A 22,751-nucleotide genomic window follows, 5' to 3' on the forward strand; every position below is an offset into this window, starting at 1 on the left:
GCTGAAATGCAATACCGAACCCCGGGCTTCGTCGAAGATTACTTGACCAAAATTTGAACCAATTTGGTTGAAAAATGAGGGCGTGACAGTGCCGCCTCAACTTTCACGAAAAGCCGTATATGACGTCATCAAAGACATTTATCAAAAAAATGAAAAAAACGTTCGGGGATTTCATACCCAGGAACTCTCATGTCAAATTTCATAAAGATCGGTCCAGTAGTTTAGTCTGAATCGCTCTACACACACACACACACACACACACACACACACACACGCACGCACATACACCACGACCCTCGTTTCGATTCCCCCTCGATGTTAAAATATTTAGTCAAAACTTGACTAAATATAAAAACAAGTCGCGTAAGGCGAAATTACTACATTTAGTCAAGCTGTGGAACTCACATAATGAAACTGAACGCACTGCATTTTTTCACAATGACCGTAGTCCGCCGCTTGTGCAAAACGGAGTGAAACTGACGAGCCTGTTTAGCGCGGTAGTGGTTTCGCTGTGCTGCATAGCACGCTTTTCTGTGCCTCTCTTCGTTTTAAATTTCTGAGTTTTTTTTTTAATCCAAACATATCATATCTATATGTTTTTGGAATCAGGAACCGACACGAAATAAGATGAAAGTGTTTTTAAATCGATTTCGGAAATTTAATTTTGATCATATTTTTTATATTTTTAAATTTCAGATATTAATTTCATTCCAAATATAACATATATATGTGTTTTTGGAATCAGAAAATGATGTAGAATAAGATGAACGTAAATTTGGATAGTTTTATATAAAAGAAAACATTTATTACAATTTTCAGATTTGTAATGACCAAAGTCATTAATTATTTTTAAAGCCACCAAGCTGAAATGTAATACCAAAGTCTGGCCTTTGTCGAAGATTGCTTTACACAAATTTCAATCAATTTGATTGAAAAATGAGGGTGTGACAGTGCCGCCTCAACGTTAAAAAAACCCGGATATGACGTCATCAAAGACATTAATTGAAAAAATGAAAATAAAATGTCTGGGGATATCATACCCAGAAACTCTCATGTCAATTTCATAAAGATCAGTCCAGTAGTTTATTCTGATTCGCTCTACACACACACAGACACACACACACACACACACACACACACACACACACACACACACACACACACACACACACACACACACACACACACACACACACATACAGACAGACACACATACACCACGACCCTCGTCTCGATTCCCCCTCTATGTTAAAACATTTAGTCAAAACTTGACTCAATGTAAAAAGTGAGTGACTGAGCTTCCGGAAGCTACTTCTTTTTGGTACTGGAAACAAATAATGGAGGGTTGTGCCATGTAAGACGCAGCTTCCTAGTAACCAGCGTAACGTACACAAACAAGGGAAGTAAATGTATCTCAGTGGAAGTATCCCAACCCAACCCTTACAAAGGGAGCTCTTTCCTTACGACATTTAATTAAGTTTTGAAAACACTTGCATCCACAAAGAGAAGCAGCTAGCCCTCCTGCGCGGTAGAATTATTTGCATGGCAAAAATGTATGGTACATGAATTAATTTCAAAGCGATTCAAGAATCTTTTTTGTTATATTTAGTCAAGTTTTGACTAAATATTTTAACATCGAGGGGGAATCGAAACGAGGGTCGTGGTGTATGCGCGTGCGTGTGTGTGTGTGTGTGTGTGTGTGTGTGTGTGTGTGTGTGTGTGTGTGTGTGTGTGTGTGTGTGTGTGTGTGTAGAGCGATTCAGACTAAACTACTGGACCGATCTTTATGAAATTTGACATGAGAGTTCCTGGGTATGAAATCCCCGAACGTTTTTTTCATTTTTTTGATAAATGTCTTTGATGACGTCATATCCGGCTTTTCGTGAAAGTTGAGGCGGCACTGTCACGCCCTCATTTTTCAACCAAATTGGTTCATATTTTGGTCAAGTAATCTTCGACGAAGGCCGGGGTTCGGTATTGCATTTCAGCTTAGTGGCTTAAAAATTAATTAATGACTTTGGTCATTAAAAATCGGAAAATTGTAAAAAAAAAAAAAATTTATTAAACCATCCAAATTTATGTTTATCTTATTCTCCATCATTTGCTGATTCCAAAAACATATAAATATGTTATATTCGGATTAAAAACAAGCTCTGAAAATTAAATATATAAAAATTATTATCAAAATTAAATTGTCCAAATCAATTTAAAAACACTTTCATCTTATTCCTTGTCGGTTCCTGATTCCAAAAACATATAAATATGTTATATTCGGATTAAAAACAAGCTCTGAAAATTAAATATATAAAAATTATTATCAAAATTAAATTGTCCAAATCAATTTAAAAACACTTTCATCTTATTCCTTGTCGTTTCCTGATTCCAAAAACATATAGATATGATATGTTTGGATTAAAAACACGCTCAGAAAGTTAAAACAAAGAGAGGTACAGAAAAGCGTGCTATCCTTCTTAGCGCAACTACTACCCCGCTCTTCTTGTCAATTTCACTGCCTTTGCCATGAGCGGTGGCCTGACGATGCTACGAGTAAAATGGCATTGCGTTCAGTTTCATTCTGTGAGTTCGACAGCTACTTGACTAAATATTGTATTTTCGCCTTACGCGACTTGTTTAGGTATTGTGTCGTTAATTATGATTTTGTGACAATGCATTTGTGTGTGCAATTCGTAAAACCGCTGAATCGATACAAATAAAAACAAAAACAAACACACAGGCAAGCAAGTAAGAAAGCAAACAAAAAACAAGCAAATAAACAAACACACAAACAAACATACAAAAGTTGAAGACGAAGATAGAACAAAAACAATCACACAGCTTGCTGCTTGGTTTATGAATCAATCCATGTATTCATTGATTCCCTTATGTATATATGTTACAGTTAATTTGCGAAACCAGGGAATACGTGTATTAACTAAACTTTTTTAGGTAATACATGAATTAACTGGTTTTTTTCCCTCAGTTATTTTCATGTATTACCTAGTTGATACACGTATTCCCGGGTTTCACAGATTATCTGTAACACATATATATACTCTTCAGGAAGGCCCAGCGTTTGTGTGCAGCAAGGAAAGTAACTACAAGTCATGGATCACCAGAGTCTTCACACCTTCTTATGTATTTGGACTGAGTGTGGTGAGGATTCTCTCTCGCTCCATCGTTTGCTCTCTCTCTCTTTCTCTCTCTCTCTCTCTCTCTCTCTCTCTCTCTCTCTCTCTCTCTCTCTCTCTCTCTCTCTCTCTCTCTCTCTCTCTCTCTCTCTCTCTCTCTCTCTCTCTCTCTCTCTCTCTCTCTCTCTCTCTCTCTCTCTCTCTCTCTATATATATATATATATATATATATATATAGTTTACAACACGAGTGGTTTTTATCCGCTGGGTCTTGACTGAAATACAAGCCATATAAAGTGTTGTAATCTGTATATCCCATTCTACCATCAAACACAAAGTGTAGACTACTAGCGGCACTGTTGCGATCTGTGGAGTGTAAAACAGTGTTACCAGCGAGACTTGGCCCTTTTGCAACCTTAAACTAAGTGACCGTCGCTGAAAAAATAAAACGAATGAGTGCATCGATAAGTACGCGGTAACACTACTTTCAGACCATTTAAAAGCTTTAAGTAAAGGTTCATAAGTTGCAAGAAAGTAATGAAGTCGTATGAAATCAATTTAGTTGAAGCGCACAATTCTTTTGTATTGGGTTTCAGGTCGGCAGAACGGGCGAAACCGGTTTGGCACCCATTTGGCTTACTCGATTCAGAATCGATTCCACGTTGTTTTTCTCGAACGTATTATTATACAATTAGGCTTATTGACAGAGAAGCAAATGTTAGGGAACAAATATGTAGGTTTAGATTTAACCATTTGCTCCCTATTTGAAATGTATCTACGTGATAAACTGTTTTGCGAGTGTGTTTGCATGGATGAACCTAAACTGGTATGGGTGTGAGGAAAACGGGACCAAGTTGGTGAAGTCGCGAATTGCTGACACCAAGTCTGTCACCGCCGATTGATTGCATTTTGAAGGAATATGACGGGCGCTGTGGCGGGGTGGTAAGACGTCGGCCTCTTAATCGGAAGGTCGAGGGTTCGAATCCCGGTCGCGGCCGCCTGGTTGGTTAAGTGAGGAGATTTTTCCGATCTCCCAGGTCAACTTATGTACAGACCTGCCAGTGGCTTATCCCCCTTCGTGTGTACACGCAAGCACAAGACCAAGTGCGCACGGAAAAGATCCTGTAATCCATGTCAGAGTTCGGTGGGTTATAGAAACACGAAAATATCCAGCATGCTTCCTCCGAAAGCGGCGTATGGCTGCCTTAATGGCGGGGTAAAAACGGTCATACACGTAAAATTCCACTCGTGCAAAAAACACGAGTGTACGTGGGAGTTTCAGCCCACGAACGCAGAAGAAGAAGAAGAAGAAGGAATATGACTGGATTACGGAAAAATACACACATGTTAAGTTCTTGCATACTTTCATCGCCAATCTGGACTTACTGCAGAGCCAGGCAAAAGAGTAGACTTGCTCGCAAAATACGTGAAACAGCCGATGTTTGATAACGAAGCGAAGCGGCCAAACCAGGTAAGGACGCTTCACGGTCCCGCTACGCATGTCACGCATGAAACTCGAAACTGTCATTTGAAACATGAGCCAAATGTGTATTGATTGTGTGATTAGTCTATGTGACAGGGCTTCTATTATCTGTGCTCCCTAGCTTCTGTCAGTTCCCACACCGACACTGCCAGAGGAACCGAAGACGCTCACCAAACACACTGACTCTCACAAACAGTCGTCTGCTACGATGCAAGGGAGGGTACTCGTTTTTTTGTTTTGGCCCGTTTGCAGCCATGGGCATTGTGATAGTGTTCGACTGTTCAAACTAGTGTTATGCACGGGTTAATAAAACTCATGTTTGCGTGCTACTGATATGGTTTTCTGAGCCGTGCGATACGATTTTGGAACTTCATACAAATGTGTCACATTGTTCGGCGCGAGGTCAAAGGTCGGGAGGAAAGTAGTTCTTTGCCCAAATCAGAATCTGCACTATCATATATTTTTTGGAGTCCATGATGTATTTATTGAGCTATAAAAATACAACATATATACCCATACTGAAGTAACAGAGACAAAGAAGGGAGGTCATGGGATATATATATATTTGTAAATGGCACCTTTCGGAGACATACTGCAGTTATAAATATACATTAAGCAGACAATTGTATAAGGGAGACATTGTTGTGTCTCCTTTATGTTTAGCCTCAAATGTTCCCGCCTGAAGGATCAACACGTGGATCTAACTATAGATCTAACGTTTCCCAGTTGCGGCGCGAACCTTGTGGATTGTCCCATTGTTGTATAGGTTGTTACGGGTAGCTACAAATTGAAAAGTCATTGATAGGGTATATTATATACCGAGCAACAAAAGAAACGCGAAAAAAATCGTCATTGTTTGATTGACAAATTCTCCAACAATTGTAGAGTTAGAATTATTAAACCACAACAGTTTTATGAAGGCATGTTTGACCTTGCTTTTGTGTGCTCATTTTGGATGCTGTGATTGTTTTAACACACGGTACAAGCAGGTTTAACGTTAAACACATAATGCGCGCTCACAGCACGTGCAAGTGGAGCAGTATCGAAACACAGATTTACGCACTGCATGACTTAATAAGAAGACAAAACATATCGCTGGGTTTCATTTGTTTGTGATCAATTTATGACCTTTCATGAAGTAGTTTTGTTTATTGTTTACTTTTACCAGTTTGCCAGTTCGTTTTTGGAACTTTGCAAAGCAGTGTCGTCTGTTTAGGTCTGGAGAAACGCCAATGAAAAGAACTGAAGAATCCCCAAGCGTTTCTATTGGGTTTGCTTTTGATTATCCGTGTATGACATGCTTCCTGCAACTATGGGAACCGGGGATTTATTGCATGGGGAACATGAGATTTATTTCCCAGGTGGCTGTGAATGAAAACTCGTGAAAATGATGAAAAACCTTGATATCGGGACCCTTGCTGTTGCTAGCTTGTTGCTTGCGTTCCATTGGAAGGGAGCGACCTAAAATTTTCAGAAGTTTTTTCTTCAGTTTCTCCAATTGGCGTTTCTGGCGCTGTTCAGCTATGTGATGTTGTATGACCTGAGAGACAGCTTCACACCCTTGTTCTGCGTGCTGACTGCTTGGGTCGCAGACTTCGCCTTTGATGAAATGAAGCAAGTAAGAAAAACACGTGTTGGTTTTTGTTCAGGAAGCGATTACAAACAGCATGTACAAATCTTATCGTGCCATTTTTCTGACCAATTTATATAGTTCTGATCTCATTCTGCAAAGTTATGAAGGAGGATAGAACGATTCGCGTCAGTCTATATGGAAACACCTGTCAATTTTTGTCTGACTAAAATCATGAAAGAAAGAATCATTCTTCATCAAAACTCTGGGGGCCCGGGTAGCTCAGGTGGTAGAGCACTGGACTTGTGATCGAAAGGTCGCTGGTTCGAATCCGGGGACGGACACGGGTCAACTTTATGTGGAGACCCAGAGACGGTATCTATCTCCCACCCCCGTGTCATCACAATGGCACGTTAAAGATCTTGGTCATTCTACCATAAGTGCAGATGGCTGATACCACCTAAACACGCATACATCAAAAGCCGTGAGGGCGTAAAAACTCAAATCGTATAAACCAATTCATGTCCAATATGGGCAATTAAGACCTGACGGACAATAAGCCCCTTACAATTTACTTACTATCAAAACCCTTCGACCAAGACGCCGATAACGTGTCTCTGCAAACCAAATCTAATTTGTGTAAAACGGATTTTCTTAAGTTTTTAGCTTCCTGTTTTATTCAAACACAGCGTATCTATGTTTAACCTGTTGGAGTCAGAAAACCATCTGGAATAAAATCAAGCAAATTTTACGTTTGTTTTGAAAATGTCAGCTTAGAAATTTAATTTACAAATAGGCACATCGTTGTGTAGGTTCCCCCGAACAAAATTAAGAATAACGATATAACCCTTAAAGTCCGGACTGGGACACATAATGACAAACATTTCAAAGGGTTAAGTCATGTATGTATGTGCGTTTTGTGCAGCTGCTTTTGGGAGATCCGGCGAATTCCAATGACTGCGGGTGCCAAATGGCCAAGAAGTTTCGAGGCTACAGGTCGAACACCTGGAATCTTGTAGACTGTGCGTGCATCTTGCTGTTCTTTGCGGGTTTCCTGGTGTTTGCTGACAACGACGCCCTGCGCGCTGTGGGGAGAGTGTGTCTTTCACTTGATGTGTTCCTCTTCGTCGTCCGCTTTCTCCAGCTACTTCTGTTCTTCAAGGAACTCGGCATATTCCTCGTCATGATCGCTAAATCGGTGTGTGTGTGTGTGTGGGGGGGGGGGGGTAGGAAGGGGGCGTGTGTGTATGTGAGGGTTTGTCAGCGGGGGTGGCTGAGTGTGTGGTGGAGTGTGTGTGTGTGTGTGTGTGTGTGTGTAAGTGTGTGTGTGTGTGTGTCTCTGGGTATCAAGTGACAAGGACACATGGTCAGGGCAGGCTTAACCTTTGCCGGATGCCGCTTTTGACTACACACTCCCGACGATGCGGGTTTGTCTGAACCCATACATTTGAAAGAGGGTTTTTACCGTTTATTCCTCTAACGACGATGCGGGTTTGTCTGAACCCATACATTTGAAAGAGGGTTTTTACCGTTTATTTCTCTAACGACGGGGTGTGTTCAGGGAAACCCACAGCGCTACTTCAGTGGTTGCATCGAGTTTCTCCCTTCACCGACCTCTTGCAGGGGAGGGAGAGGGGGAGGGAGAGGGGGAGGGAGAGACTGAGAGAGACTGAGAGACTAAGAAAGAGAGAGAGAGAGAGCGAGAGAGACTAAGAAAGAGAGAGAGAGAGAGAGAGACTAAGAAAGAGAGAGAGAGAGAGACTAAGAAAGAGAGAGAGAGACTAAGAAAGAGAGAGAGAGACTAAGAAAGAGAGAGAGAGAGACTAAGAAAGAGAGAGAGAGTCTAAGAAAGAGAGTGAGAGACTAAGAAAGAGAGAGAGAGAGACTAAGAAAGAGAGAGAGGGAGACTAAGAAAGAGAGAGAGAGACTAAGAAAGAGAGAGAGACTAAGAAAGAGAGAGAGAGAGAGACTAAGAAAGAGAGAGAGAGATAGAGAGTCTAAGAAAGAGAGTGAGAGACTAAGAAAGAGAGAGAGAGAGACTAAGAAAGAGAGAGAGGGAGACTAAGAAAGAGAGAGAGAGAGACTACAAAAGAGAGAGAGACTAAGAAAGAGAGAGAGAGAGAGACTAAAAAAGAGAGAGAGAGACTAAGAAAGAGAGAGAGAGACTAAGAAAGAGAGAGAGACTAAGAAAGAGAGAGAGACTAAGAAAAAGAGAGAGAGAGTTACTAAGAAAGAGAGAGAGAGACTAAGAAAGATAGAGAGAGACAAATAAAGAGAGAGAGAGACAAATAAAGAGAGAGAGACTAAGAAAGAGAGAGAGAGAGAGACTAAGAAAGAGAGAGAAAGACTAAGAAAGAGAGAGAGAGAGAGACTAAGAAAGAGAGAGAGACTAAGAAAGAGAGAGAAAGAGACTAAGAAAGAGAGAGAGGGAGACTAAGAAAGAGAGAGAGACTAAGAAAGAGAGAGAGAGAGACAAAGAAAGAGAGAGAGAGAGACTAAGAAAGAGAGAGAGAGAGACTAAGAAAGAGAGAGAGAGAGACTAAGAAAGAGAGAGAGAGAGAGAGACTAAGAAAGAGAGAGAGAGAGAGACTAAAAAAGAGAGAGAGAGACTAAGAAAGAGAGAGAGAGACTAAGAAAGAGAGAGAGAGACTAAGAAAGAGAGAGAAAGAGAGACTAAGAAAGAGAGAGATACTAAGAGAGAGAGAGAGACTAAGAAAGAGAGAGAGAGAGACTAAGAGAGAGAGAGAGAGAGAGACTAAGAAAGAGAGAGAGAGAGAGACTAAAAAAGAGAGAGAGACTAAGAAAGAGAGAGACTAAGAAAGAGAGAGAGCGAGAGACTAAGAAAGAGAGAGAGAGAGACTAAGAGAGAGAGAGAGAGACTAAGAGAGAGAGAGAGACTAAGAAAGAGAGAGAGAGAGACTAAGAAAGAGAGACAGAGAGAGAGACTAAGAGAGAGAGACAGACAGAGAGACTAAGAGAGAGAGACAGACAGAGAGAGACAGAGAGAGAGACAGACAGAGAGACAGACAGAGAGAGAGACAGAGACAGACAGTCAGATAGACAGACAGTCAGATATACGGATAGACAGACAGACAGACAGACAGAGCAACTGACAACAGACATACAGACAGAGAGATACGGACAGACAAACAGAGAGACAGACAGTCTCTTGGAGACAAACAGGCAGACAGACACTGTTCCGCCGCTTTGGTAATTATGGGTGTAGCAGAACCCGCGCCGTCGGCAGAGGGATAGTTACAATCACTACTACTCTTTAAAAGTATGGGTATGTGTGAACCCGCGGCATCGGTAGTGTTTATGTAAATTATCATAATCAATTAATTCTGATGTTTTGTCATGTACACACTAAAAATTTGCAGACAGAGAGCAAATTAGGTGTGTGAGAGATACTTAAAATTTCAAAACGATACCTTTAATGGTTCCAGAGTTACAATGATTTTAGTGTGTCTCTGGGTACAGGTGAACCCAGGAAGCACGGCAAAGGTTAAGCTTAATATTTGTATCCTTGTATTGTGGGGATCAATTGAGCAATTATTTTAACAATTGATTAATCAATGAATATATAGTGTATATCAATCAGTTAATAAACCATCATATCAGCCAATCAACCTCTCTCTCTCTCTTTCTCTCTTTCTCTTTCTCTCTCTCTCTCTCTCTCTCTCTCTCTCTCTCTCTCTCTCTCTCTCTCTCTCTCTCTCTCTCTCTCTCCACTTTCTAATTTTAAGTTCGAATTGCAAACGTAGCACTTCGGTGTTGTTTTTCGTTTATTTCTTGTGGAGTTATTTTGTAATCTTTTAGCGTGTTACGTGTACAAACATATGGCTTGTTGATTAGATATTTATAAAGGACACAGTGTTATTGTTACTAGTTCTTCTTATTAACTTTTACCCAGTTGTGTTTACTTCACGACAGCTGAAGGACATTGCGTGGTTCATGGTGATCATGTTGACCCTCATGTCTGGTTACGTCGTTTCATCACAAGCCGTCATGTTCCCGCCTCCAAACAACCACACAACTACTGGGGAGTGGATCTTCAGCTTGCTGGGCAAAGGGTACTGGCAGGTCTTTGACCTTAATTTGGACGATGTTGAAGGTACGCACGTGCACATACACAGACTGAATTTTGATGATGTTGAAGGTATTGATATGAAAAAGAAACAAAGGAAACAGAACTCACCTCAGGACAGAAAGAGTATGAGAGGGAGGGGATTCCAAAATGAGACAAGTTGAGATGGACCGTTTGTGTGTTTGAGGTGACGGGGGAGGGGGGGTGTTGCCACTCAGTTGCTGTTGAAATTGAGGATTTGAAAAAGGTACTTTGTTGGTCTTACGTTCAGAGTCCATCTGACTGAACTGTAAGAGAAACAAAGGAAACAGAATTAACGTTACAGAACAGCCCCAGTGTTCGTCAGGCCACGCTTGATTCGCTGGGATCCTACCGCAGTCGGCCTGCAACACCAAAGCTTCAGCGATAAACGGAAGGTTCCACTCCCATTTCCGCGTTAAGCAAGCAACCCCGATTGACTCGCGCGGACATTTTACAACAAACAGACCCCACTGACTCGGACAATGACACACCTGCCTCAGTGTGGGGATGACAGACTTGACACTGGGCCCACTGAAAAACCATTCGGCTTGCTTTAATAGACTGTTCCTTACCCCTCGTGATATTGCCATGGCTACTTTAAATGCCGCGTCTTTAAATGCACACGGGATTAAAGACAAAAATAAGCGTAAAGGCTTATTTCGTCTTTTGAAATAGAAAACAATTGATATTATTTGTGTTCAAGAGTCCTACATTACGAAACTGTGGAAGACTGGATGGAGAGGAGACATGATTTAATATGTCGGTTTATCTCACAATAAAGGCCAAGTAATGCTGATAAATAAAGATTTCCACTTTGAATGGCATTGTGTGTGAATTCCAAAAAGAGTTTTAATAGTAAAGGTTAACACAGAGTTGGGTGATGTTTACATTGTTAATATTTATGCTACAAATTCGGTATTGGAAAAGATTGTCTTTTTTTAGAAGTTACAAAAAGACATAAACCTCATCGAGTGTGAACGCACTGTAGTCTGTGGGTATTAAAACACTGTTTTGAACAATGTTATGGATAATGTGAGTGGACAAAACTGCTTAAAAATGTGGTCTTGTCCCTAAACGAATGTAAGAACTCCTGTGGACTTATTGATACCTAATGGATATTTAAGTCTACACTTTGAGAATATTCTGGGTCCAGAAGGAATGAATTCGTTGCCAGAAGAGATGATTTCGTATTTGTTATTGTTAATGTTTGATTTTGAATTGATGTTAAGAAATATTATTTGATATGATTGAAAAAAGACCAATAAAAAAGAAGGAAAAAAAGTGAAAAAAAGAAAGGCAAAACAACTCAGGATTGAAGCAGCCTGCATGCAACTGAGGTAAAAACAAAAATATAAAAAAAATATATAAAAACATTACAAAACAATACAATCATATGTGGCTTGAAACATTGATGATTAACTCATAAGTGCAGTTTGACTGACTCACGTGTTTTTTAACAAACATTTACCGTCATGTAATACTGATGCTATTCAATTATTTGTTCATGTGGCTACTCTGAAACCTTTTGCCAGAATTTAAGCAAAAAAACGTTAATGACGTAGGAAGGTTGAATACGAACTTGTTATGTTCTGGCTTGCCAATTTAACTGTGCCATAGTATGGATTATTTCGCAAAATGGAGAAATATAAAACAATATAAACTGTGGTCTTTTCAGAGTGTCAAGAGGTGCCGCTTGTAAAAACAACAACAGCAGGAGGTAACTTTCTTGTTATTTATTTTTCATTATTTTATTGACGCATCGTCGGGAAATCAGGGTCACTTCATCCCAGTGGAAGGCTAGCAGCAACAGGGTTGCGCAATCCAGACGGGTTCATGTTCAGGTATAATCAGCCACATTCACGCAGAATGACCGACGTCACAGTGGTGACACGGGGTTGGGACATAGATACTGTCTATGAGTCTGTATAAAAAGACCCGTGTCCATCCGACTTGGATTCGAACCCGTGACCCACGCACCACAAGGCCAGTGCTCTACCAAGTGAGCTTCCGTGTTCCAGAAGTATTTCAAAAGCTTATCAATCCATACATATATTTTCGTTTTCATGATCAGATTTATGTAATGACGTATGTAGTTGTATATACACATCCTGATTCGTTACCACATGTTTACATTGAGTGTCTTATTCTTGTTATATCTTTTTGAGAAAAACCACCCCAAAACAGAACCAGACAAACAGAAGACACAGACATATATAGACAAACCCACTTTCTAGAATGGCTATCTACTTTTTATTAAGAGTTTCTCAAACGCCCAATAGATTTGATAATTAACCGTAAGGTTTATACGTATCCGTCTGAAATAGCCTGACATACTATTAGTAATGCTATTAATATTGTTTTAATTTTTGCTGATGAAGACCTCTAGTCGAAACCGGTTGTTGTTCGTCTTGTATTCCACATGTTTTTGTTGATCACATTTTCATTGTTATCTTGTTCGCAGTCTGAAATGTTTTCCCTTGGTGATAGTGTGTTGATCTGTGTCCTCAGTGTGTGAGGGGAGGACAGTGGTCACGTCTCAGTACGGTCACTACGTGGCCTCAGTGATGCTCGCTGTGTACGTCTTGTTCACCAACGTATTGCTCATGAACCTTCTCATCGCAAAGTTCAAGTGAGTAGCCTAAAGATATAAACTGGTGATGTGTCAATGCGCGCGTTCGCGGCCATTTGCAGTGTCACGCCCCTTGCTGCTGACACTGATCAGTTGGTAAATGTGCGACTTAACTAAGGCCGACTGGTAGCTGTTGCGGTGCAATAAACTGCACAAACTCGGATAGAAAATGTTTCGGAAAATTTGTTCTACACACAAAATTCAATGGTGTATTTATCCTAATTTTTATCAAATGACCTGCCTAAATCCTTGTGTGTGTGTGTGTGTGTGTGTGTGTGTGTGTGTGTGTGTGTGTGTGTGTGTGTGTGTGTGTGTGTGCGTGTGTGTGGGTGTGTGTGTGTGTGTGTCTGTGCGTGTGTGTGTGTGTGTGTGTGCGAGTTTGAGAGAGAGACAATGACAATGAAAAATCGTTTTTTCGAGGGTAACAAGGATAGGCATAGATATACTTTTTTTGCATCTGGCCCTCGCCCTACAGAGGGACTAATCTACTTTACTACAACTACAAAACACATACACATTTAAAAAATCATCTCATAAAAACATAATTAACGGTAGTACATATACGTGTATGTACAAAAAGCGCATTCTATAGAAACATTGGTAATCATAAGGTAGTGTTCAAAATTGTGCAAAGTAATAAAGAGCAAGATAAACGCAAAGTAAGCATTCTTAGCAACGATACATTAGTGTAGCAAAACATTGATCACTGAGCCAATTCTTCAGAGGGAGAGAGCGAGCCAGCAGTAGAATATCTTTGAGCAGACAGCGAGCAGTGCTGGGATGCACGAAGCCCAAACTGGGTCCACTCAAGCAGGGATGTCGTTAGGCGTTGGACATCGGACATATAACGATGAAAATCCCCAGATGTCCGATTCACATTGCCGCATGTCGGTCAGATGTCCTATCGTTTTAGCCTGAGCGTGGTCATTGTCCGATGTGTACTCCATTCCTTCGGACAGCGCGATATTCGTTAATTTTCATTTCAAGATACAAATCATCTAAGAGACCGAACGCTCTCGTGTTCAGCTGACACTGAAGTTGTCAGTGCCGCGTGCGGATCTTTTCTTTTGTCGGGAATTCCCGAACCGTTTGCGGTATGCGCCGTTTGGGTATAACCGTCTCGGTGCAGCGCACTGATCTAAAAATAGGGGGTTATTTTTAGATCAGTGCATGCTACAGGAGTACGGGAGACAACTCCAACTGACTAAATACGAGACGAAGCACTGCACTGAATTATGCCGCTGAAAAAAACCCTAAAGCCTGCAAAAGATCAGCATTAGATCAAACCGATCATTTTGTTTTTCAACTTTTATCCAAATCATGCAGTTTGTAATCAAAGTAAGAACTCTGAAGTTGTTCATGTTGGTTTCTTTTTTGTGGTTTCTTTGAAACTAAACAAATACAACATTATACGCACACTGTGTTGATGTATTTACTATATTATGTGTGTGTTCTACAGCGCGTGGGTGTGTGTGTGTGGGCGCATGACTTTGGAACAATTCCATTGAATGTGTTATAAGCTGTTTGGCGCAAATTCATAATGTCCTATTACACTTTCTGAAAGCGGTCAAATGTCCTATTGATGGTAAAGAACTCAGGACATTTGTCCTATAGGTATGAATTGGTATAAACATCCCTGCTTAAGTAGGTAGAAACCAGTTGCGGGTTCGGATTGGCTGAAATCCGAACTGTTCTCGGTTTAAACCAATCTGACCCCACGGATGTTTCCCAACCAGTTGAGTGGGGCCCATTTTCTGCTTCGTGCATCCCAGCACACGACATATATATTCCTCACTGGGAATTAAACCTTGACTTTATGTGGTACTGACTACATACATTGAACATGGTACGCAAACAATTCTAAAGTCTATGACACAGGGGAGACAACGGCCGTAAATCACTCCTTGACTTGCAGCAAATTTATTGTCTCCCTGAATACCAGGTTGCTAGATGTTGACTGGTTCTTCCGATTTATATGTTCTTTTTAACTGAATTATTTAATTAAATTTAACTCCATCAAGTGGTACAATTAATCTTTGTTCTTATCCTCCATTACATCGATGTTAAGCTTTGAATATGCATTAGGCAATGAAGGAACGTTGAATTGAAATGCAGGGAAAATGCCATACAAAGTCTACAAAATACTGTTGCAGCGCAAACTTTAAGGCTGTGTATCAAGAAGCCAGGCTTCACCAATTGTGGCAACGATGTCACCTTGTGGTAGAGTGCTACTCCAATACACCGTCTCCATTCAGCTTTGTCAGTTTCATTTTCTTACTGGTTGTGCCGGCCATTGTTGGCATGTTCATTAAAGCTGTCAAGCATGCTGCACTTGTTCAATGCGCCAAGAAGCCATATATAGCCAATTCTGCAACGCCCCAAGGAGACCGAGCCACTTCTTCAACGCCCCATGAAGACCAAGCCACTTCTTCAACGCCCCAAGAAGACCAAGCCACTTCTGCAACGCCCCAAGAAGACCGAGCCACTTCTGCAACGCCCCAAGAAGACCGAGCCACTTCTGCAACGCCCCAAGAAGACCGAGCCACTTCTGCAACGCCCCATGAAGACCGAGCCACTTCTGCAACGCCCCAAGAAGACCGAGCCACTTCTGCAACGCCCCAAGAAGACCGAGCCACTTCTGCAACGCCCCAAGAAGACCGAGCCACTTCTGCAACGCCCCAAGAAGACCGAGCCACTTCTTCAACGCCCCATGAAGACCGAGCCACTTCTGCAACGCCCCAAGAAGACCGAGCCACTTCTGCAACGCCCCAAGAAGACCGAGCCACTTCTGCAACGCACCAAAAAGACCGAGCCACTTCTGCAACGCCCCAAGACGACCGAGCCACTTCTTCAACGCCCTATGAAGACCGAGCCACTTCTGCAACGCCCCAAGAAGACCGAGCCACTTCTGCAACGTCCCAAGAAGACCGAGCCACTTCTTCAACGCCCCAAGAAGACCGAGCCACTTCTTCAACGCCCCAAGGAGACCAAGCCACTTCTGCAACGCCCCAAGAAGACCGAGCCACTTCTTCAACGCCCCAAGAAGACCAAGCCACTTCTTCAACGTCCCAAGAAGACTGAACCACTTCTGCAACGCTCCAAGGAGACCGAGCCACTTCTGCAACGCCCCAAGAAGACCGAGCCACTTCTGCAACACCACAAGGAAACGGAGCTCCTTCTTCAACGCCCCTAAGAAATAAGCCCATTCTTCGGCACCCCAACAAGATGAACATATTAGTTTTGTTTACAAGTGTGAATCATTCGCATGCTTGTGTTGGGTGAAAACAAGTTCGTATTCGCAAGCAGGTTGTACTCGTATTCCTTTTCAGAAATGTGAGTGCGATATACTCTTGTACTTTGCCAATGAAATGTTCTGCCTTGTTTACCCATATATGTGTGTGTTGTTGTTGTTGTTGTTGTTTTTGTACAAGATACAAGCTTGATGAATTATAAAAACAAATGACACATCTACAGAGGTCCGCATTGCTTAGCATTGTCTTGTTAGTCAAAAAACATTTTTGAGTATTCTGGTTTAGTTTGTTGCACAAGTCCATGTAGTATATGTACTTCGTAATAAAACAGGTTTCGTTAGTTCGGCTCACATACCGTAAAGGGTTGAATAAACTAGATGCATATAAGTAAAGCATGATTTTAATGGTAATGTCGTCCTTGCCAACGGCTCTATGTCTAGCATGCAGTCGGTCGGTCACGGTATTCCTCGTGGATCTGTACTCGGCCCTCTTCTCTTTACCATTTACATTAATGACCTTCCCCTACACATAAACAGTAACTGTGAACTCTTCGCTGACGATACCACTATTCACACTTCCCACTCAAATGTGAAGGTATTGTCAAAACAACTTCAAGAAAGTGTTAACGAGCTTTTAGCGTGGACCGAATTAAACCACATGGCTCTTAATCCAGACAAAACAAAAAGCATGCTTATTACCGCCAGCCAAAACTTAAAATCTAAACTTCCACCTTTAACAATTGGTAATCACATTGTTGAAGAAGTTAATAAACCCAACGTTCTAGGTGTTATTCTTGATAACGATTTATCGTGGACTGATCACGTTACAGGAGTATGTACAGTACTTTCCAAGAGGCTTTACTTGTTGTCCAGAATAAAACACTTCTTGAACAGGCATGGCAGGCAACTTTTCTTTAACGCTCACATTCAATCAATCATTGATTATGCGTCAACACTATGGGATTGTGCAAGTGCAAAAACTCTGAAACCTTTATTTAGTTTACATAAAAGAGCAATCATAGTTATTTTATTGCAAGTCTCGGTTTCCAACGAAGACTATAAACTTTTAAACATAATTCCTCCTAAATCAAGACCCAAATACAATAAAGGCGTTTTGATGCATAAACTCATAATTGGAAGAGCGCCTGCACCTCTTTCTTCTCAATTCACTTCCCACAATTTGAGAGACCCAACAAAAATGTATTCTCCTCGGCCTCGTATAGATCTTTTTTAAGTCCAGCCTACTCTTTTCGGGGACTAATCTTTGGAATTCACATTCCGTGAATGCCAAGACTTTTAAAGACAGATATTTCTCATTCCTTATACATGGCACATGTCGTTCTCACTTAGCCTGAAAATGTTTATACAGCATGACTTCCCTTCTTTGTCTCTGTTAATCTAGGGAGAAAATATCCAGCGATATTTCTCCGTAGGCCTAAAGTTCGGCCATGACCTAGGCAAAATAACTTGCGCAGCCGCAGAAACAAGAAAATGGAAATCTTATGAAGCCGTCATCAACACGAACACAATGATTGCAGAAGCAAACTCTGTACCTACACGACCGAGACACAAGACTGATTATTTCACAGCCGCAAAGGGTAAGCTTACTCACGTCAGGTCTTCACTGACAAGCTAGGAACAGGCGGAAAATTCCAAACAAAAGTAAATGACGTCAAAGTCTCTTTCGCTTTGCGTGTAACTTTGTCATGACGTCTTTTTTTGACGACAGTATACGCGACAATTTGTTCGCTTCCGGTGTCATTTTAGACTGAAAAGCAACTCAAAAGAAGCTAAGCCTGTGTCTTGAAACAGCTGAAACAGTCTTTTGGATTGCCGTTTCAATGTTAACCAAAAAATTAAAGAAAAAAACAAGGTTCAGTTGCGAACTGACAGCGGATTGAGCATTTATTCCTGTTGATGAAGGTATGATTGAAGCTTTATTCTCTCCGTCAACCAACAAGACTAGATTTGTAGCAGACGAAAAACAAAGTGTGCGTTTTTCCTGTCTTGTGAAGGCGATTATGTCGTTATAAGTTATCTGTACGTTGTAATGACATTTCAAAACAAAATTTAGCTTTGATGCGTCACGGGATAATAAGCTTATACGTTTTTATCCATGGAATTGTTTTTTTCGTCTCGGCAGGGTGAATGAATTCATTATGTCTTTTCCGGAACTGCACAAAACTGGCCTTGCCAAGACTGAAACAAAATATAGTTCTACAACTTCTAGGCTTGGGTTGATTGCCCATTGTGAATTTCCAATGATTTGTTGCCACATCCCATGACAAATTCTCTTTACTTTGGTCATGCCATATATACGTTACAGTTCCGTCCATGCATGGTATCGCGTGATATTTTGTCTCGACGGGGTGAAAGAATATAATGACGTCACTCTCGGCAGAGCCTCGAGTGACGTCATCATATTCATTGACCCAGTCTCGACAAAATATCAGGCGATACCATGGATGGACGGAGCTGTAACTTATACATATTGTTGATGCCTTATTTTTACCTTTTACACGTTTCAGTAGATATAAATATACCTAATTAATTTCATAACATGACTTATGTAACGATGCTACATTGTTATTACTTGCAACGTAGTTGTTCCATTGATTCCTCAGTTCACGGAATTTTTCTTCCCTCGAAGTTGCACACGTTTTTGCTTGCTTGAAACAGTTTTCAGTATGTCTTTGACAATAATATGTCATGTTCGTTTGTATGTATATTTTTGTTTGTTTTTTAAGTCTGTTAATCGTTCGCTTGATCGTCGTTTGTTTTTATATTTAGTCAAGTTTTGACTAAATATTTTAACATCGAGGGGGAATCGAAACGAGGGTCGTGGTGTATGTGCGTGTGTGTGTGTGTGTGTGTGTGTGTGTGTGTGCGTGTGTGTGTGTGTGTGTGTGTGTCTGTGTGTGTGTGTAGAGCGATTCAGACTAAACTACTGGACCGATCTTTATGAAATTTGACATGAGAGTTCCTGGGTATGAAATCCCCGAACGTTTTTTTCATTTTTTTGATAAATGTCTTTGATGACGTCATATCCGGCTTTTCGTGAAAGTTGAGGCGGCACCCTCACGCCCTCATTTTTCAACCAAATTGGTTGAAATTTTGGTCAAGTAATCTTCGACGAAGCCCGGACTTCGGTATTGCATTTCAGCTTGGTGGTTTAAAAATTAATTAATGACTTTGGTCATTAAAAATCTGAAAATTGTAAAAAAAAATAAAAATTTATAAAACGATCCAAATTTACGTTTATCTTATTCTCCATCATTTGCTGATTCCAAAAACATATAAATATGTTATATTCGGATTAAAAACAATCTCTGAAAATTAAATATATAAAATTATTATCAAAATTAAATTGTCCAAATCAATTTAAAAACACTTTCATCTTATTCCTTGTCGGTTCCTGATTCCAAAAACATATAGATATGATATGTTTGGATTAAAAACACGCTCAGAAAGTTAAAACAAAGAGAGGTACAGAAAAGCGTGCTATCCTTCTTAGCGCAACTACTACCCCGCTCTTCTTGTCAATTTCACTGCCTTTGCATTGAGCGGTGGACTGACGATGCTACGAGTATACGGTCTTGCTGAAAAATGGCATTGCGTTCAGTTTCATTCTGTGAGTTCGACAGCTACTTGACTAAATATTGTATTTTCGCCTTACGCGACTTGTTTATTACTTCTTTAATTGATATTCCAACATTTTAAAAATGTATTATCATTAGATTAAACCCTCCCATGGGCGAGTGCTGGATGTAAAAAAGCACCTGTTTGCTTATGCCATTACCTTCGTTAATAAAGAATTTGTTATTGTCATTGTCATTGTCTTTCTCTCTCTCTCTCTCTCTCTCTCTCTCTCTCTCTCTCTCTCTCTCTCTCTCTCTCTCTCTCTCTCTCTCTCTCTCTCTCTCTCTCTCTCTCTCTCTCTCTCTCTCTCTCTCTCTCTCTCTCAAGCAAGATCAACAAAGATAAATTATGTGCTGCTCTCTTTCTTGACTTTGCTAAAGCATTTGATGTGATTCACCATGACCTATAATTAGGAAACTTGCACTATACTGCCTTGGAAATGATACAATATCGTTAATCGAGTCTTTTTTCTCTGATCGTGTACAAACTGTGTATGCCAACGGTTTAATGTGAAGCATGGTTACGAAATTCCCCAGGGATCTGTACTCGGCCCTTTTCGCTTTACCATGTATCGTGCTTGTTCATTACTACCAGAGAAAAACGACAAAACTTACACTTTAAACTACACGTACCACATTTAATAATCACATTGTTGAAGAAGTTACTAAATACAAAGTGTTAGTGCTGTTCTTGACAACGAATTATCGTGGACTGATCACGTTACAGGAGTATGTCAAGTACTTTCCAAGAGGCTTTACTCGTTGTCAAGAATAAAACACTTCTTGAACAGGCATGGCAGGCAACATTTTTGAACGCTCGCATTTAATTAATTATTGGTTATGCGTCAACATTATAGGATTGTGCGGCTGCAAAAACTCGAAAATCTTTATTTCATTTACATAAAAGAGCAATTAAGGTTGTTTAATTACAAGTCTCGGTTTCCAATAAAGACTATCAACTTTTAAACATCCTTCCTCTTAAATCAAGATTATTGTACAATAAAGGCGTTATGATGCATAAACTCACACTACTCGGAAGAGCGCCTGCATCTCTTTCTTCTCAGTGCACTTCTCACAATTTGAGAGACCCCCCAAAAAAATGTATGCTCCTCTGCCTTCTATCTTTTTTTAGCCTGCTCTTCTCCGGAACTAATATTTGGACTTCACTTCCAAGCGTTCTCAGACATTCTGTCAATGCCAAGACTTTTAAATACACATATTTGTTTATTCCTTTTTCATGGCACATGTTGTTCTTAGCCTGACATTTCTGATGCCTTGTTTACTTTTACCTTTGACATGTTTCAGTAAATAAATGTAACATTGTTACTGGCAACGTAATTGTTCCTTTGATTCCTTAATTCACGGATTTGTTTATCCCCTCGGCGTTTGACGTGTTTTTGCTTGCTTGAAACTGTTTGAATTATGCCTTTGACAATAATAGGCCTACTTTATGTTCGTCTGGATGTATACTTTTTTTTTTTTAATTGGTTAATTATTTGTTTGTTTGTTTGTTTTTACTACTTCTTTGATTTTTTATTTAAACATTTTATAAAACATACTATCATTAGAGTAGACCCTCTCATGGACCTGTTTGCATATGCCTTTACCCTCGTTAATAAAGAATGTGTCTTGACTTGTGTGTGTGTGTGTGTGTGTGTGCGTCTCTCTCTCTCTCTCTCTCTCTCTCTCTCTCTCTCTCTCTCTCTCTCTATCTCTGTCTGTCTGGCTATCTCTCTCTCTCTCTCTCTCTCTCTCTCTCTCTCTCTCTCTCTGTCGCTTTTTGCAATATCAGTTATTGTGTTAGGATATAAACGGTTTCGTTTTAACCGAAGTCCTGAGTCTGAGTCAGCTGCCTCTTTTCAAATAACCTTGTAAGTTAATTGTGTTCATTCTGTATAAATATGCGTTCAAAAAGTGGATTAAACATTGGACACGTGAACGTATATCACTTGGGGAACAAACTGCATGATGTCAGTTTACTTCTCAATACGTCACCATCGCTTCATCTACTTGGGTTAACAGAGACAAGACTGTCAAACCTAAAGCATAATGATGATTCTGTTGAGATTCAGAATTATTCTTTTATAAGACGTGATGCTGCTCATCCAAATCACACGGGAATCGGTGTGTATGTGCACAACGATTGTTTTCATGTTGTAAAACGCCGGCATGACCTTGAACCACAGAGTGTAGAGTGTATTTGGCTAGAAGTAAGGCCAAACAATTCATCTCCTATTCTAGTTGGATTCTTATACAGAAATCCCGCCTGCACGGATGAATGGTTTGATGACTTTATAGATATGATGGACAAAGTCAACGTGTGCAATTGTAATATGCTATTATTGGGAGACTTTAATATTAACATGTTAGTAAACCAGTCTCAATGGCTTGACAAAACTGAATCGCTAGGTATTACTCAACTTATAAAAGAGCCCACAAGAGTAACTAGCATGTCTTCAACTCTTCTGGATCATATATACACGAACAATGATAGCATGGTTCTAAATGCTTCAACATCTAATATTTGCATGAGTGACCATAAACCGATCACGTGCACTTGGTCGTGTAAACGACCAAAGGTAATGTCAAAAGGTCATACCTATATCACGTATAGATGTTTTAAAAAATTTGACAAGTCTGCGTTTTTACTTGACTTAAGTTTGGCAAATTTCCAATTGGTGTCAAATTGTTTTGATCCTGAAGAAGCTGCATTGTTATTTGTCAGAACATTATTATCTGTTGTTGACAGACATGCTCCAATCCGCAGGAAAAGAGTTAAATTTTCGACTGTACCGAACTGGATGACAGGTGAAATTAAAGATGCTATGTTAGTTCGAGATTTTCTAAAAAAAATTAAACAGTTTGAACTTTACAAAAAAATGCGAAACAAAATTTCTGAATTGGTGAAACTTGCAAAAAAGAAATATTTTCAAAATCTTATAATA

The 22,751-nt window shown here is 40.3% G+C and overlaps 1 protein-coding gene across 1 annotated transcript in view; it reads left to right on the top strand.

Moving 5' to 3' along the window:
- LOC138955419 (transient receptor potential cation channel subfamily M member 2-like) overlaps nt 1–21,439 on the top strand; it is a 40,130-nt gene extending 18,691 nt beyond the window's left edge. Inside the window, exons 15-21 of the mRNA XM_070327033.1 lie at nt 3,061–3,153; nt 6,101–6,229; nt 7,107–7,379; nt 10,115–10,295; nt 11,965–12,006; nt 12,798–12,918; nt 15,072–21,439. Of these exons, the coding sequence (XP_070183134.1) occupies nt 3,061–3,153; nt 6,101–6,229; nt 7,107–7,379; nt 10,115–10,295; nt 11,965–12,006; nt 12,798–12,918; nt 15,072–15,999 (1,767 nt within the window). The 3' untranslated portion in view covers nt 16,000–21,439. The remainder of the gene's footprint in view (nt 1–3,060; nt 3,154–6,100; nt 6,230–7,106; nt 7,380–10,114; nt 10,296–11,964; nt 12,007–12,797; nt 12,919–15,071) is intronic.
- Nucleotides 21,440–22,751: the final 1,312 nt, after the last annotated feature.

Source organism: Littorina saxatilis, unplaced genomic scaffold (assembly GCF_037325665.1).
Source record: "Littorina saxatilis isolate snail1 unplaced genomic scaffold, US_GU_Lsax_2.0 scaffold_646, whole genome shotgun sequence".
Classification (NCBI taxonomy): Eukaryota; Metazoa; Mollusca; class Gastropoda; order Littorinimorpha; family Littorinidae; genus Littorina; species Littorina saxatilis.